We start from the raw sequence: 17,213 nt of genomic DNA, 5'->3' as shown, positions 1-17,213 counted from the left end.
ATGCAACATACAGTGGTTTCTCTCTATATATAAATATATATATAACAGGAATATATGATGAAACGTTCACTCTTGATACTTTAAAGACATTCTGCTGATCATTTTTAAGGTTTTGAATGCAGGACTTTTGACTTGTAGTGGAGTATTTCAACAGTATATTATTAGTGTGGCAGTGTGGAGAGCGTGCGCCCTCCCCCACCCGTTTCTTGGAGTGCACCTGTGTGCGCACCTGGCTCTCACGCTGATTGCGGGGCAGGGCCGAGGGGATTTAAACCCAGGTCTGAAGTGGCTCAGATTCTCTTTTGCCTCTCCTGTGCGTGGATCCTTGCTGCTTTTTCGTGGGAGTTGTGCCTGTGGCGGCGCTTGGTGTGTCCAGCTGCGTTGGATTTACTCCGCGTAAATAGCACTCCGCTCTCCGTGGGTGAGTTTTGTTTTGCTTTTACGCACCATCCTTGCGATTACTTGGCACTTAACGCCACTTTGTTTTAGTGCACTGGTGGCGTGTGTGGACACCTGGTCAGCTGTAGCAAATTACAGCTGCGGTTGGGAACCTCGCGCTGCTCTGTGGGTGAGTGTGTACGCGTTGCCTCCTTTCATGGTTTTGTGCGGCGCGTATTTGGCACTTATGTATGCGCTCCCTTCTTACAGTGTCTCCGCTGTGCGTAAAGGCCGCCGTTTGCGTGGTCTTGTGGCATTTGATGTTCGGGTAAGTGGCATGTCTCTCTCTTTGACCCATTGGGCTGTACCCAGCCAGTCTAATGCTCTCTCTTCTTTGTGTAGTGTGGTGGTTTCTTGTGCGTGGTAACACACACGTTTATTCGGAGGCTGAGAGTACGTCTCCGTGGGGGTCTGGAGACCGGTGCTTTTTCTGCTTGCAGGGTTAAGCTGCATCTCCTGAAAGCGCCGGCTACGGCTGGCACAACTCCTCCCACCTCCGCTGTTCTGGATTGCGGTGTTCTGGATTGCGGTGTTCTGGATTGCGGTGTTCTGGATTGCACTGGCAAGTGTGGGGTTGGTCCATTCTGGATGTCCCTCCTCCCAGTTCAGTCGTGGGTTCCGGACTTCTGGTAAAACTGTTTCTCTTTATTTGACTGGTACTGCACAAAAAGAACTTTAGGTCCCTTGGTGTTAGAAACAGTCAAGATTTATGTACATATTGTAAATTTTAACTGTAAATAACTGGTGGTTTGTTAATGTGAATTTTGTGTTTATATTCTTTGCATGTTGTGTGTATTTTTGGTTTGAGATTTCTTTTTTTGTTGTTGTTGTTTGTATCATTTATCATGTTATATTGGGCATTTATTGAAGCCTATTTTTAAAAGAATTGTATTAAATAAAATCTGTATTTTAATGTTTAAAAGTACTGTCTCTGCCCCGTACTTGAAGGTGGTAAACGAACCTGTGTCTGCCTTGTGCAGTGTCCTAGGCCTACCCTAGGTGGCGTTGTCGACAACAGTAATACAAATTCTCCTGCCGTCCCCTCGTTCATGCCACATTAGTACTTTTACCAATGCAAAAGATCTGAGGACTAAAGGAGTAGACCCTGCAAAAGACCTGACATCCTGTGCATGATCAGCAGTGATGCTTCACATCATTCAAACTGACTTGAAAGAACTTAACATTGACCTTTGCTTACTGGCCCTTTCAATGCAATGTTTGCAGTCTTACATCTACTCAACCCTGCCCTCTTGTGACTTTAAGCGAAATAACTGCAAAAAGAGTTTCATCCAGGTCTGGTACAGGGTGGAGGTGGTGTTCAGTGGTGGAAGAAAGAGGCCTATTTAGAGCCTTTATATAAGGAAGAGAAGCAATACCACAGTCAAAAACTACTCCATAACAAGTAAAGGTCCTGCATTCAAAACCTGACCCAAGTGAAAGGACAGAAGTGAGACAACACAACAGGTGAACGACCCCAGTGAGTGTTATTATACACAGTGTAAAGTGATTATCATTGTAGCACTTCGTATTCTGTTGGATCTATCTCAATGTATTATATTTCCGAATCAGATTATGTATAAAATCTTAATCTGCAAGGTAGCACAAAACAGCTGATAAGCAAATGAAGTGGAGGAAAAAGTCATATTTTCCACAACAATTTGGTGGAGAAGTGTCAAGTGGGACAGAATGGAAACACTGAGGAAAATGGCTCAAATTTCTACTTGAAAACAGCACTTGAGTAAATGTATTCTGCCACTGGTATTGGAAAATATGAAAAAATATGGTGAAGTATGCTGAAATCACTCATGTCATGTTGTACGCTATTGTGTGATTCTTGATCAATAACTTGATCAAGTGTTTGGTCTTTTATCTGATGAAGAGCAGCAAGAAATTTGATGTTTTTAGAACTAGAACTATTAGTCTCTGTGGAGAGTGAAAAGCTTTGGATTGATCATGTAAATAGAAATATTTGTCTTTAAGTTGTAAATGAATGTTATATTACAGAGTAGTACAGAAAACTAAAGGATATCTATTTCCTTTCATGATAAAACACTGACACAGTAATTTCAACTTGATCTTCACTGACACAAAAATCATGATTGATGCATGTGTTGAGGCAACATTTGTCATTTACTGAGAGTAAGACTGACCAGAACATGATGTGGTGTGATTTGATTTGTTACAATAATTTGAATTTATTAATGTGAGTGTGTAGTTTGTGCTTGGTGAGGTGACTGTCAGCTCTGTGTTCAGTGGTCTGTGTCAGAGTCTCTTCCTCTTCAGCAGCTGCAGTCGCTTCCTGCTGTAACAGCTCAGTGTCTCTGCAGTCTGACTGAGGGAGGTTTTTGTACAGCTACAAATCACTGTGTGAACACACCAGCACTGTTTATTTCATGTGCACTCTGACAGTAATAAACTGCTGCATCTTCAGTCTGAACTCCACTGATGGTCAAAGTGAAGTCAGAGCTGCTTCCACTGCCACTAAACCGAGCTGGTGTTCCTGACTCTCGTGTGCTTACAAGCTGTATTAGGAGCTTTGGAGGCTGTCCAGATTTCTGCTGATACCAGTGCATCTCCTCAGCTCCACTGCTGTATCTGTAAACAGGTTGGTTTACTTTACAGGTGAGAGTGACAGTGGATCCTGCAGTCGGTGTCACTACTGGAGGCTGAGTCACAGTCACCTGACCGCTGCATCCTGCACACAAAAACAAATCATTCATCAGCAGAAAGAAATGAGAGAAAAGGCAGCACATCATGTTTGAAATGTTGCTGAGTGAATGAACCTGTAAAACAGCAGCAGGCCAGCGTCCAGATGAGGATGGTGATGAGAGTCATGGTGCTGCTGCTTTCTGCTGTGTTGACTGACACATCTGAGTCCTGCAGTGTTGAACTCACAGGACTATAAACCTTCTCAGTTCACTGGAGGATCAGCTGACCATGCAAAGCCTCCTCTCTATGGAAATGATCTCTCTGCTCTCAACACACTGAAGCCAACGTGGGACACAAAATCAGGAGAAATACTGTTTGGATTCACACCATCTATGATCTTAATGGAACACAAGGAAATATTTACATTAGAAGTGCAGTTGAGGATTTAAGGAGAACTTTGTGTCCACTGTGGTTGGTATGATATGTGTGTTTGTCTGCCTTTCATTTACTGACAGGGTTCACTGCACATAAATAACATATCTCACTTCTTCTGAATATGAGTTTATAAATTATTATCATTAAAAAGCATCATGTTCATTGAACCAAGTATCAACTGATAGAAAACACTGAAAAAATGACTTTGTTACAAGGAGACTGTAATCGTTTCTCTGTCAGATGTAGAAAACTAAAGCAAAGTGAAAGAAATAACCTTCATTTATACAATAATTTCAATCCAGCTCATTTGACAAAATTTGTAGATTCAGAAAAATATCATTTTATTTTTGTGAGAGAGTTTTTTTCAGTGTATAGATGCTTGTTCACAGTGCAGGAGGTTTTTGTACGACCACTTCATGAGTTTGTATCACTGTGGTGGACTTTTGGTGGAGGAACCAAACTCATCATTGACTGTAAGTATCACAGATTTATAATTTCTACAACATGAAAGATCAAATTTAATTATGTAAAACAAGCTAATTACATAAGACATTTCTCAAGGTGGTTCAATTGTTGTGAATATTTATTGTTAATTTTCGAGCTTGGCTGAAATCGTAATTTGTCTTTAATTGTGCAAATATTAATTTTATGTTGTGTTATTGATAATATTAAGGTTAAATATTGCCAAAGAAGATAAATTTAGTCATATTTCATTTTCAATTAAATTTTGTTGGACAAAATGTACTTTTGAAATTGGTCTGAGAAAATGTTTAATGCTAAAAAATAACATTAGATTTCTTATATTTTACATTCATATTGTTTTTAAAATGTAATGAAGTGTATGTATAAAACAAATAAGTGAGTTTATATGAACATCCAGTCCAGCTGTAGTTTGTGTTCACAGTCCGTTAGTTTAAAGTGCTGAAAAGGAAGTGAAACAGACAGATGACAAAGTCTTTAACTGGATACAGACATTACATTTTTATCAACAAGAAAATCATTGCAGGGATGAATTATTTACTGTCACACATTAGAAATTAGACATGAAGAATTCATTTCATCGTCATCATTATTGTAAATGTTTGATCATATTTACACTCATGTCATGTTGCATGTGATTGTGTGATTCTTAGTGATTTATGATGAGTGCCTCAGTAGAAGAGTCATTAGTTTAAGAGTCAAAATGAGATCAAGTGTGAGCATTTAGTTTGATTTGTTGAAGCCTGGTTTCCTCCCGTTTGTCACCTCCTCTCCTCTGTCTGATCACAGGATCGTGCACACAGCTCATCCACAGTAGTGTGGACCTCTGTCATGTATCATCAGTGTCTCATGTTCAGCTGTCTGTCCTACAGTGGGAGTTAATCTGCTCCTTGTGTGTCTCTGCTCTCCCCTCCAGCCGGCTCCAGGGTCAGGCCCTCGGTCTCTCTGCTTCCCCCCTCCTCCCAGCAGCTCTCCGGGGGCTCGGCCACGCTGGCCTGCCTGCTGAGCGGCTACTCTCCTCCGGGAGCCGTGGTGAGCTGGGAGGTGGACGGCGCGGAGGTGACGGAGGGGGTCCTGACCAGCTCAGAGGAGGAGAAGAGCGGACGCTACAGCAGCAGCAGCACCCTGAGCCTGAGCCAGGAGCGCTGGATGGAAGGAGAGCTGTACTCCTGCAAGGTCCTCCATCACGACCACCGCCAGACCCAGTCCCTCCACAGGAGCCAGTGTGAGGCCTAGAGGGACTGGCTGAAGCCCAGGACGGGAGCTGTGTGTGTGGCGAGCAGGAGGAACAGACCTGCTGCTCTCAGCAATATGACTTTTAATGTTTGTAGAGGAAACTAAAGCTTTGTGTGACAGAGAACAGCACTGCTGTAAAGTGTTGGACAGCAACAACTTAGAGAGTAATGTGTGTAGCTCAGCAGCGAGATGTGAGTGTGCTTCATAACTGTCATGTTGATGGTTGATGTTTGTGCTAATAAAGCTTGAAGTGATCAATAACTCGATCAAGTGTTTGGTCTTTTATCTGATGAAGAGCAGCAAGAAATTAAGTGCTTTCACATGCACCAAGTTCTTCACACAGGAAATACAGAATGGACACAAAAACGGGGATAAAATATTAACGTAAAATAAGATGGACAATAAAACCTACTTGACGATGATAGAAAAAGTGAAATAGAATGTGGATGAAAATGAAGATAATGCACAACATGACATTAAAAATGAACTTAAACTGCTTTGGCTGCTGTGCATCACTGCTCCTATTCAAAACTCCACCTTCATAGTCAAACAAAGAGCTGTTTGTGTGAGGAGACAAAATGTTTGTTTCAGAGTCCAAAGAAAATCATCCGTCAGCACAGTTACATCAGTTTCAGGTCAAATCTGTTCCCACTGCGCATTCACACAAACATGTTTGGCTTTGTTTTAATATTGATCTTTACATGACCAGACTCCATTATAATATCTGTGTCATTTCACTCAAGTTTCCTCTGATTGCACTTCTGTCATGTGGTGTAAAACATTCAAGTCCACCGTGCAGCAGGATTAATGTAGCACATCAGAAACTGTACCAACATGCTATAATAGATCAGTTTCCCTCATATCAGTGGAGCAGCTGTGTTCTTTATGGATTCAGGGAGGAACATAATACACAGCTCAGTGTGGAGCTCAAAGTGGACAATTTGAATTCAATCACAGTGATGTCAGGTTTCTAATCCTTATTTATTTCATAAATTGTTATTTCTATATTTTACATGCAATGTATTTGTTTGATTATTGGTCAAATTGTCTATTTTCCAAATGAGGACTTTCAAAAAAATGTGAGTTTTTTTTCCTGCCTTGTTGGCTCAAAGGGGAACACAGGGAAGAAAATAACAAGTTCCACCAAACACCTTTTCATTTAGGGACCAAAACTCCCTGAAAACGCTGCTGAAACACCACAAGACTGACAATGAATGACATTAATTGACAGAAAGGCAATGATCAACAGAGGACAACCAACTCATGTCACAGAAGTGGAAGTAAAAGGTTTCAGGGTCTCCAAGGCCAAAATAAACAACAAGCCACACTAACTGGAAAATAGAAAAATCAACTGGCCTCAAAACAAAAAACACAATTCACAGCTCACTAACTGTCCTCAGAAGAGGGGAAAAGTCAGCAAAATAAATGGCAGAAAACGCAAATAAGTCAAAAAGAGTACCAATCCAACAGACAGCTCTGTGGTCACATGGCACAGAACGAGGTCTCTGAGGGTTGCTCTGCAGCTCCACTGACAATCTGATGAAGTTCAGGTGTTGCTGATCCAGGAACCAGAGACAGGTGTGGCAGACCTGAGACAGGAACAGAGAAAGCTCTCTTCCAAAAAGAGGTCAAAGGAAAGCCAGTGGACGTAAAACATGTATAGTCATCGCTGTAGTTAGTTTGTCACCATCAGTTAGAACAGGACAACACAAGAACACCAAACCACAAATCCAAGTTTACAGCAGAACTCATGGTGTCTGCAGAGAGGAGCAGGAGGTCAAATATCAGCTGTTCTTGGCTGCACCAGAGGAGAGACTCAGGCTGGGGCCAGATTAAGAGAAATGTTCCACTTAAATAACACAAGTGATGCTCTTCTATATCGTATAAAAATTGGTACTATAATCTGGATATACTTCCTCTCTGTAACAGCAGTCACTACAGTATATTTGGTATTTGTATTGGTCTGGATGTGTATCAGAGCAGGAGTGAGAGATTTGTTGAAACCAGCGACGACAGCGCTGCTAGGAACATGTTTCCAAAGTTTTCTGTGGAACAAAGTGAGACAGACAAAGTGTCACCAATTTAAATGCTGACTGGTTTCAGACTTTATGGTTTTAGTTGGTAAAAAAGTATTTAAAAAATGGACAATGTGTCAAGGGACACTGACAAACTATAAACTAGGTCCCTGCTCATTTATGAAAATGGTGAAATTAAAACTTTGAAGAGAGAAGCTGAGATCAGAATAAAGTTTGTGCTTGGTGAGGTGACTGTCAGCTCTGTGTTCAGTGGTCTGTGTCAGAGTCTCTTCCTCTTCAGCAGCTGCAGTCGCTTCCTGCTGTAACAGCTCAGTGTCTCTGCAGTCTGACTGAGGGGGGTTTTTGTACAGCGACAAATCACTGTGTGAACACTCCACCACTGTGGAAACTCTGACAGTAATAAACTGCTGCATCTTCAGTCTGAACTCCACTGATGGTCAAAGTGAAGTCAGAGCTGCTTCCACTGCCACTAAACCGAGCTGGTGTTCCTGACTCTTGTGTGCTTACAAGCTGTATTAGGAGCTTTGGAGGCTGTCCAGATTTCTGTTGATACCAGTGCAGACCCTCATAGCCACTTGACCATCTGTAAACAGGTTTGTTTGTTTTACAGGTGAGAGTGACAGTGGATCCTGCAGTCTGTGTTTCTACTGGAGGCTGAGTCACAGTCACCTGACCGCTGCATCCTGCACACAAAAACAAATCATTCATTTATCAGCAGAAAGAAATGAGAGAAAAGGCAGCACATCATGTTTGAAATGTTGCTGAGTGAATGAACCTGTAAAACAGCAGCAGGCCAGCGTCCAGATGAGGATGGTGATGAGAGTCATGGTGCTGCTGCTTTCTGCTGTGTTGACTGACACATCTGAGTCCTGCAGTGTTGAACTCACAGGACTATAAACCTTCTCAGTTCACTGGAGGATCAGCTGACCATGCAAAGCCTCCTCTCTATGGAAATGATCTCTCTGCTCTCAACACACTGAAGCCAACATGTAGTTGAATTTTTTTTAAACGTAGCTGTTACAGCAGATTTTTTTATGCTGCATTATGCAAAATTAGACAGTGTTAATACTGTTTTGCATGTGTTGCTCTCAGTGGATATTTTCTGACAACAACTCTTTTCTTGAAACGTTTAAATGCTGCATAATTAACGCAAATCTGCATTTATAGAAATTGTGAGTTTGCTCCAGTTTTATTTAGATTCATTGTGGTTCTGCTTGATGACTCTTGTGTTGTGTTCACTGGACCAGTTATTCTCATCACAGTCTCTTCACCAACCCTCTGCACCTGCAGCAGGCCGTTTTCACTGCAGTCAAACTGAAGGAGGTTTTTGTACGGCTCTGAATCACTGTGTCAACACTCCACTACCATGGTACCCCAGACAGTAATAATGTCCAGCATCTTCAGCCTGAACACCACTGATGGTCAGAGTGTAGTGAGAACCAGATCTACTGCCACTGAATCGAGACGGAGTCCCTGAGAAGCGAGTTGATGTCGTGTATATAAGAAGTTTGGGAGCCTGTCCAGGTTTCTGAAGGTACCAACTGAGATCAGCACCAATATTTGAACTCCCTGTGGCGCTGAGGGTCACAGTCCCTCCAAGACTGACAAACTTGGATTTGTCAGTCTGAGTCAGAAAATTGTTGGCAGAAGTCTCTGCCAAACAGGGACAATGGTTGAATTGGGAAGGTGTTGAGAAGAGGAAACTTAGTTGGAGGGACCTGTGGAATATGGAGGAAGGCCGTATTAAATTTCTGATAGGGGCGACATACGATGTGTTGCCAACCCCGCAGAACCTAAGTCTCTGGGTACAGGGCGATCAATCGTGCCCACTCTGCTCAGGTACAGCAAGTTTAAAGCACATTTTGTCAGGTTGTAGAATTAGCTTATCACAAGGCCGGTATACATGGCGGCATAATCAGGTGCTGAGAAGCTTAGCCGCAGGCATTGAGGAGAGAAGGAAGCAGGTGAATTCTGGAAGTTCTAGAAAGGAGAGGTTAGATGTGCAGTTTGTTCGAGAGGGGGAGAAAAATAAAGCTGCTAAGTCAGGGAGAAAGCAGGTAGGTGGCTGCCTGGTAGGGGCTGATGATTGGCAAATGCAGGTCGACTTGGGAGGAAAGCTAGTTGTGCCCCAGGAAATAGTTTATAGTAATCTGAGGCCAGACATTGTCTTATGGTCCATGAGTAAAAAGACTGTGTATTTTATTGAGTTAACAGTCCCTTGGGAAAATTCAGTGGAGGCAGCTTATGAAAGGAAGAAGACTAAGTATGCAGATTTAAAGACAGAATCTGAGCAGAGGGGATGGAAGACCAGGGTCTGTCCGGTTGAAGTGGGGTGTAGAGGTTTTGTTGCAGGGTCAGCTGTTTCACTGTTGAGGGAGCTGGGAGTGCATGGGCAAAATTTTAGAAAGACAGTGAGGGAGATGTCAGATGAGGCTGCTAGGTCTAGTCAGTGGATATGGATCAGGAGAAATAATAGTAGTTGGGGGGTGAAATAGGGACAGTGAGGGGGGGGGGGGGGGCAGAGGACATGCATGCCTAACCCGGCAAGAGAAGAGGTTAAAGTCTGAACAAGACACCTCTCCTCTGCTCTGCTTTCCCCACCCCATCTTCTCGCTCTGCCAATAGGAAGAGAACCAGGAAGTTTAGATAAGGTGGGGGTGTGGCCAGCTAGAGTCTCTCTTTGGGACCATGCGGCCTGTTCAGGTGAGTGTGCGTGGTAAGATACAGAGTTGGCTTGTTTTTTGATCTTTTTGGTTGTTTTCCTGTTTTGTTTGCTTCTTGAAGGAAATGTTAGGGTTTGTTTTCCTGCTCTGTTTGCTTTTTGAAGGAAATGGTAGGGTTTGCTGCTTCTTGAAGGAAATGTTAGAAGAGGCTGTTAAATCTAGTCTGTGGTTTAGGCCTCCACCTTCAGCACCTTCTAAATTTTCCACCCCTTACCCGAACAAGGGTTTGTATCCAATCCCTACTTTCATCTTTTGACTCTACCTCTTTATTTTCTATCCCCTACCCGAACCAGGGTTTGTATTCCCACCCCGCTTTTTCTTGGTGCAGTTGGTGAGAGGCAGGGGTAGATGATGGTAGTGTGGCAATCGGCAGTTACATGTGGCATCTAGGCCTGTGGTAGCATTGTAGCAGCTAACAATAGCTAAAGCGGTGAGAGTATGACAGTATCTTAGCAGTTAGTATTGGTAGCTAGCAGTTAACACTAACAGTATAGGTGAATCTAGCTTTATTGTCTTCTTCTGTTCCTCTGAGCAGGTAGCGGTTAGCACGTAACATTAGCTAAATGGTAGCATCGGAACTGTATTGTCTTCTTCTGTTCTTCCTAGCGGTTAGCATTAGCATTAGCAATAGTTAAATGGTAGCATCGGTACTGGCCACTACCTGGAGCATCTCTGGGTCAGTTGAACGTGGCGGTGCTGTTTGGATTGTGTAGGAGCAGTGTGAACTGGCACTGGGGGGGTGACTCTGGGACGCCGGAGTTCACTGCCTAACCTCCTGGAGGTGTATTGGGACCAAGTAGGCGAAACACTGTTGAAGAGGGCGAGATCCATCGCCACGGACCCCAGCCACCCGGGCCACAGACTGTTTGTACCTCTTCCATCAGGAAAGCGGTACAGGAACATCCGCACCACCACTAACAGACTGAGGGACAGCTTCTTCCCCAGAGCTGTTAGAGCTATCACCCCCAGCAGCCCCTCACTGCAGTGAGAGACTGTGTGAACTGTGAACACTGCACACCGCACTTTACACCTACACCTACACCTCTACCTCCACCTGCACCTTCTGTGTACTTGACTTTTATGTACACACATATACTATAATTATATACATTTTAGTATATCAGCACATTTCAGTTTCATTGGCATATTTTATTCTGTCGGAACATTTCACTGTGTATATTTTATATTTTATTCTGCTTGTATATTTTATTCTGTTTGCACATTTCACTTCCATATTTTATTGTTTATTGTTTAGTATATTTTATTGCCTAAGTATATTTTCATTCTGTTATATTTTTAATTGCTTCACGCATATTTTTTTTATTGCATGTTGGTTTATTTTATTTTATTGTAGTTATCTTAATTTTATTCACTCTTTCTAGTCTTATCTTTCTTACCATCTAACATGGGGGTTGCAATGAAAATTTCATTGACATGTGCAATGACAATAAAGACTCTTGAATCTTGAATCTTGAATCTTGAATTGAAGGGAGGTTTCCACCTGATGACCCCCAGAGACGTGTTAGGAATCACTGCTCTTTGGCAGGTATAGAGGCAGATTAGAGCTCCAAGGTTCTTCACTGAGAATGAATCCTCTTTTTGAGCACAAGTATCTTGTGTTTAAATTAACTTGACTGTCGCAAAGGAAAACATTCCTCAGTGGGGCAATGGCCAGAACATGATATGGTTTTTGAGTTTGGAAAGATATGGGTGGAGTAAGACGAAACACCATGCTATATATTGTGTTGTCTGTATGTTGAGGGCAGAGTCTTCTGATCTGACCCTGAAGCTCTCTCGGATGGCCGGCATCTGATCTGATACTGCTTGTTCATAGGTCTCTTCAACTCAAGCTTGTATCAGCTGAGTTCTTCCTACACCATGATCACACCACTGCTTGGCAGGATCTGGCTAATAAACATCCCTTTGTCCAATATCATGAATAAAAATTTAGCCTTAAGGGACTTTACAATCTATACAGCATACAACACCCTCTATCCTCAGACCTGTGATTCAGATTTGGAAAAGCTCCCCCAAAAAGAAACTTTAATGGATAAAACATGGAAGAAACCTCAGGAAGAGCAACAGAGGAGGGATCCCTCTGCCAGGACCACCAGACATGCCAGAGATGTCACATGTACAGAACAGAACAAGACAGTAAAATTACAATACAGATGATCAGGGTGACAATTTATATTCAGTTTTGACATATATGAAGAATATGGATTGGACATCAAGCAACTTCCAGGTGTCACCAGACTGATAAAAGCTGAGCCACCCGACCGACCTTCTCTCCACCACAGAGACCTGGACAGAGGACAGACTCACAGAGGGACAGAGAGACAAGAGGAGAGGCTGAAGCTCCTGAAGGATGGAGATCTGCATTTAATTGGAAAGTGATGTGACACCACAGATGTGACAGGAGAGACAGTCAGATCAGAAACCTCCATCCTGCATGATAGAATCACGTCCAGGGTGTTACCACTGCAGCGAGCAGGTTCATGTACGAGCTGAGTGAAAGCAAAAGGATCAAGAAGAGCCAGAGAGGCTTCAGAGGCCTCATTCATCTGAATACAGAAATCACCAATAATTCAAATCTCATCAGCTCATCATGAGGAACAAGGCCTGAAAGTAAACCTCCAAATTCTTCTAAAATCTGGAAACAAAGGCCAGGTGGTCTCAGGAGAACCACAAGGTGGAGTCTGTTGTTCTGGACTAAACAATTCATATTCATAGTCGATGGAGATGGTTTTAATGCAGGGGCCACAAACAACTTGAATTTAAGATCAAGTTTGGAGTTTAAATTGAATTAAGACCTGTAGAAAAAGGCAACATCCCATCTTGTTTAGAAGCTGCAAAAACATGGGCGTTGGTGTAGTCAGGTGGTGCAGCTTCATTTCATGGTAGGAAAACATTTGATTTTTACAAAGATTGACGCGAAACGAAGATAAGATGAGCTAAATAAGCTAAGCGGCTGTAGTGTAGCATAGCGGTAATTAATAAGCGGGAAGTAATAAATGACATGTTGAGAGTTATGTGTATTTGGGTTTCAGTGGAAAGTGATGGCAATGCATGTGATCTTAATGTCTGTGAAAATAAACATAATGGGATGGTAGTTATCTGTCAATATTAGTTTCACAGCTTTTTACATGGAATGAAAATTTCACAATGTCAAAATGTAATGTACAAAAATGTATGAATGTAAGTATGTAGTTTGTGCTTAATGAGGTGACTGTCAGCTCTGTGTTCAGTGGTCTGTGTCAGAGTCTCTTCCTCTTCAGCAGCTGCAGTCGCTTCCTGCTGTAACAGCTCAGTGTCTCTGCAGTCTGACTGAGGGAGGTTTTTGTACAGCTACAAATCACTGTGTGAACGTCCAAGCACTACCTATTTGATGGAGACTCTGACAGTAATAAACTGCTGCATCTTCAGCCTGAACTCCACTGATGGTCAAAGTGAAGTCAGAGCTGCTTCCACTGCCACTAAACCGAGCTGGTGTTCCTGACTCTCGTGTGCTTACAAGTTTTATTAGGAGCTTTGGAGGCTGTCCAGATTTCTGTTGATACCAGTGCATCTCCTCATAGCCATTCGACCATCTTTGAACAGGTTTGTTTGTTTTACAGGTGAGAGTGACAGTGGATCCTGCAGTCGGTGTCACTACTGGAGGCTGAGTCACAGTCACCTGACCGCTGCATCCTGCACACAAAAACAAATCATTCATTTATCAGCAGAAAGAAATGAGAGAAAAGGCAGCACATCATGTTTGAAATGTTGCTGAGTGAATGAACCTGTAAAACAGCAGCAGGCCAGCGTCCAGATGAGGATGGTGATGAGAGTCATGGTGCTGCTGCTTTCTGCTGTGTTGACTGACACATCTGAGTCCTGCAGTGTTGAACTCACAGGACTATAAACCTTCTCAGTTCACTGGAGGATCAGCTGACCATGCAAAGCCTCCTCTCTATGGAAATGATCTCTCTGCTCTCAACACACTGAAGCCAACGTGGGACACAAAATCAGGAGAAATACTGTTTGGATTCACACAATCTATGATCTTAATGGAACACAAGGAAATATTTACATTAGAAGTGCAGTTGAGGATTTAAGGAGAACTTTGTGTCCACTGTGGTTGGTATGATATGTCTGTTTGTCTGCCTTTCATTTACTGACAGGGTTCACTGCACATAAATCATATATCTCACTTCTTCTGATTATGAGTTTATAAATTATTATCATGAAAAAGCATCATGTTCATTGAACCAAGTATCAACTGATAGAAAACACTGAAAAATCTGATTTTGTTACAAGGAGACTGTAATTGTTTCTCTGTCAGATGTAGAAAACTAAAGCAAAATGAAAGAAATAACCTTCATTTATACAATAATTTCAATCCAGCTCATTTGAAAAGATTTGTAGATTCAGAAAAATATCATTTTATTTTTGTGAGAGAGTTTTTTCAGTGTATAGATGCTTGTTCACAGTGCAGGAGGTTTTTGTACGACCACTTCATGAGTTTGTATCACTGTGGTAAACTTTTGGTGGAGGAACCAAACTCATCATTGACTGTAAGTATCACAGATTTATAATTTCTTCAACATGAAAGATCAAAATTAATTATGTAAAATAAGCTAATTACATGAGACATGGTGGTTCAATTGTTGTGAATATTTGTTATTTTTCGAGCTTGGCTGAAATCGTAATTTGTCTTTAATTGTGCAAAGATTAATACTATGTTGTGTTATTGATAATATTAAGGTTAAATATCGCCAAAGAAGATAAATTTTGTCATATTTTATTTTCAATTAAATTTTTGTTGGACAAAATGTACTTTTGAAATTGGTCTGAGGAAAAGTTTAATGCTAAAAAATAACATTAGATTTCTTATATTTTTCATTCATATTGTTATTAAAATGAAATAAGGCGTGTGTATAAAACAAATAAGTGAGTTTATATGAACATCCAGTCCAGCTGTAGTTTGTGTTCACAGTCCGTTAGTTTAAAGTGCTGAAAAGGAAGTGAAACAGACAGATGACAAAGTCTTTAACTGGATACAGACATTACATTTTTATCAACAAGAAAATCATTGCAGGGATGAATTATTTACTGTCACACATTAGAAATTAGACATGAAGATTTCATTTCATCATCATCATTATTCTAAATGTTTGATCATATTTACACTCATGTCATGTTGCATGTGATTGTGTGATTCTTAGTGATTTATGATGAGTGCCTCAGTAGAAGATTCATTAGTTTAAGAGTCAAAATGAGATCAAGTGTGAGCATTTAGTTTGATTTGTTGAAGCCTGGTTTCCTCCCGTTTGTCACCTCCTCTCCTCTGTCTGATCACAGGATCGTGCACACAGCTCATCCACAGTAGTGTGGACCTCTGTCATGTATCATCAGTGTCTCATGTTCAGCTGTCTGTCCTACAGTGGGAGTTAATCTGCTCCTTGTGTGTCTCTGCTCTCCCCTCCAGCCGGCTCCAGGGTCAGGCCCTCGGTCTCTCTGCTTCCCCCCTCCTCCCAGCAGCTCTCCGGGGGCTGGGCCACGCTGGCCTGCCTGCTGAGCGGCTACTCTCCTCCGGGAGCCGTGGTGAGCTGGGAGGTGGACGGCGCGGAGGTGACGGAGGGGGTCCTGACCAGCTCAGAGGAGGAGAAGAGCGGACGCTACAGCAGCAGCAGCACCCTGAGCCTGAGCCAGGAGCGCTGGATGGAAGGAGAGCTGTACTCCTGCAAGGTCCTCCATCACGACCACAGCCAGACCCAGTCCCTCCACAGGAGCCAGTGTCAGGCCTAGAGGGGCTGGCTGAAGCCCAGGACGGGAGCTGTGTGTGGGGGGAGCAGGAGGAACACACCTGCTGCTCTCAGCAATATGACTTTTAATGTTTGTAGAGGAAACTAAAGCTTTGTGTGACAGAGAACAGCACTGCTGTAAAGTGTTGGACAGCAACAACTTAGAGAGTAATGTGTGTAGCTCAGCAGCGAGATGTGAGTGTGCTTCATAACTGTCATGTTGATGGTTGATGTTTGTGCTAATAAAGCTTGAAGTGATCAATAACTTGATCAAGTGTTTGGTCTTTTATCTGATGAAGAGCAGCAAGAAATTCAAAGTTTTATAACTTCAACTGATACTCTCTGTGAAAAGCTTTGGAGTGATCATGTAAATAGAAATATTTGTCTTTTTAAATTGTTCATGAATGTGATATTACAGAGTAGCACAGAAAACTGAAGGATATATGTGTTTCTTTTCATGATAAAACACTGACACAGTAATTTCAACTTGATCTTCACTGACACAAAAATTATGATTGATGAATGTGTTGAGGCAACATTTGTCTTTTCCTGAGAAAAAGACTGACCAGAACATGATGTGGTGTGATTTGATTTGTACCAATATTTTAATTGAATTTATTAATGTGAGTGTGTAGTTTGTGCTTGGTGAGGCGACTGTCAGCTCTGTGTTCAGTGGTCTGTGTCAGAGTCTCTTCCTCTTCAGCAGCTGCAGTCGCTTCCTGCTGTAACAGCTCAGTGTCTCTGCAGTCTGACTGAGGGAGGTTTTTGTACAGCTACAGATCACTGTGTGAACACCCAAGCACTGTTTATAGAGTGGAGACTCTGACAGGAATAAACTGCTGCATCTTCAGTCTGAACTCCACTGATGGTCAAAGTGAAGTCAGAGCGTCTTCCACTGCCACTAAACCGAGCTGGTGTTCCTGAATGTCGTGTGCTAACAAGTTCCATTAGGAGCTTTGGAGTCTGTCCAGATTTCTGTTGATACCAGTGCAGACCCTGATTGCCATCAGACCATCTGAAAACAGGTTGGTTTACTTTACAGGTGAGAGTGACAGTGGATCCTGCAGTCGGTGTCACTACTGGAGGCTGAGTCACAGTCACCTGACCGCTGCATCCTGCACACAAAAACAAATCATTCATTTATCAGCAGAAAGAAATGAGAGAAAAGGCAGCACATCATGTTTGAAATGTTGCTGAGTGAATGAACCTGTAAAACAGCAGCAGGCCAGCGTCCAGATGAGGATGGTGATGAGAGTCATGGTGCTGCTGCTTTCTGCTGTGTTGACTGACACATCTGAGTCCTGCAGTGTTGAACTCACAGGACTATAAACCTTCTCAGTTCACTGGAGGATCAGCTGACCATGCAAAGCCTCCTCTCTATGGAAATTATTTCTCTGCTCTCAACACACTGAAGCCAAGGTGGGACACAA

At 42.4% G+C, this 17,213-nt stretch overlaps 1 long non-coding RNA gene and 2 gene segments (V, D, J or C); 2 read left to right on the top strand and 1 right to left on the bottom strand.

Annotated features, from left to right (window-relative positions):
• Positions 1 to 17,047, bottom strand: part of LOC121618831 — a 57,237-nt gene extending 40,190 nt beyond the window's left edge. The window contains 2 exon segments of the V gene segment in view: positions 13,366 to 13,687; positions 16,991 to 17,047. Of these exon segments, the coding sequence occupies positions 13,366 to 13,687; positions 16,991 to 17,042 (374 nt within the window).
• Positions 1 to 17,213, top strand: part of LOC121618830 — a 67,744-nt gene that overhangs the window by 41,241 nt on the left and 9,290 nt on the right. The window contains 1 exon segment of the V gene segment in view: positions 3,958 to 3,995. Within this exon segment, the coding sequence occupies positions 3,958 to 3,995 (38 nt within the window).
• LOC121618841 lies at positions 271 to 1,314 on the top strand. Its single transcript, XR_006007448.1, has 3 exons — positions 271 to 421; positions 490 to 568; positions 649 to 1,314. It is a non-coding gene; the product is annotated as an uncharacterized LOC121618841 (long non-coding RNA).

This window comes from Chelmon rostratus, chromosome 15, assembly GCF_017976325.1.
Source record: "Chelmon rostratus isolate fCheRos1 chromosome 15, fCheRos1.pri, whole genome shotgun sequence".
NCBI lineage: Eukaryota > Metazoa > Chordata > Actinopteri > Chaetodontiformes > Chaetodontidae > Chelmon > Chelmon rostratus.
This window is presented reverse-complemented; position numbering and strand designations above follow the sequence as displayed.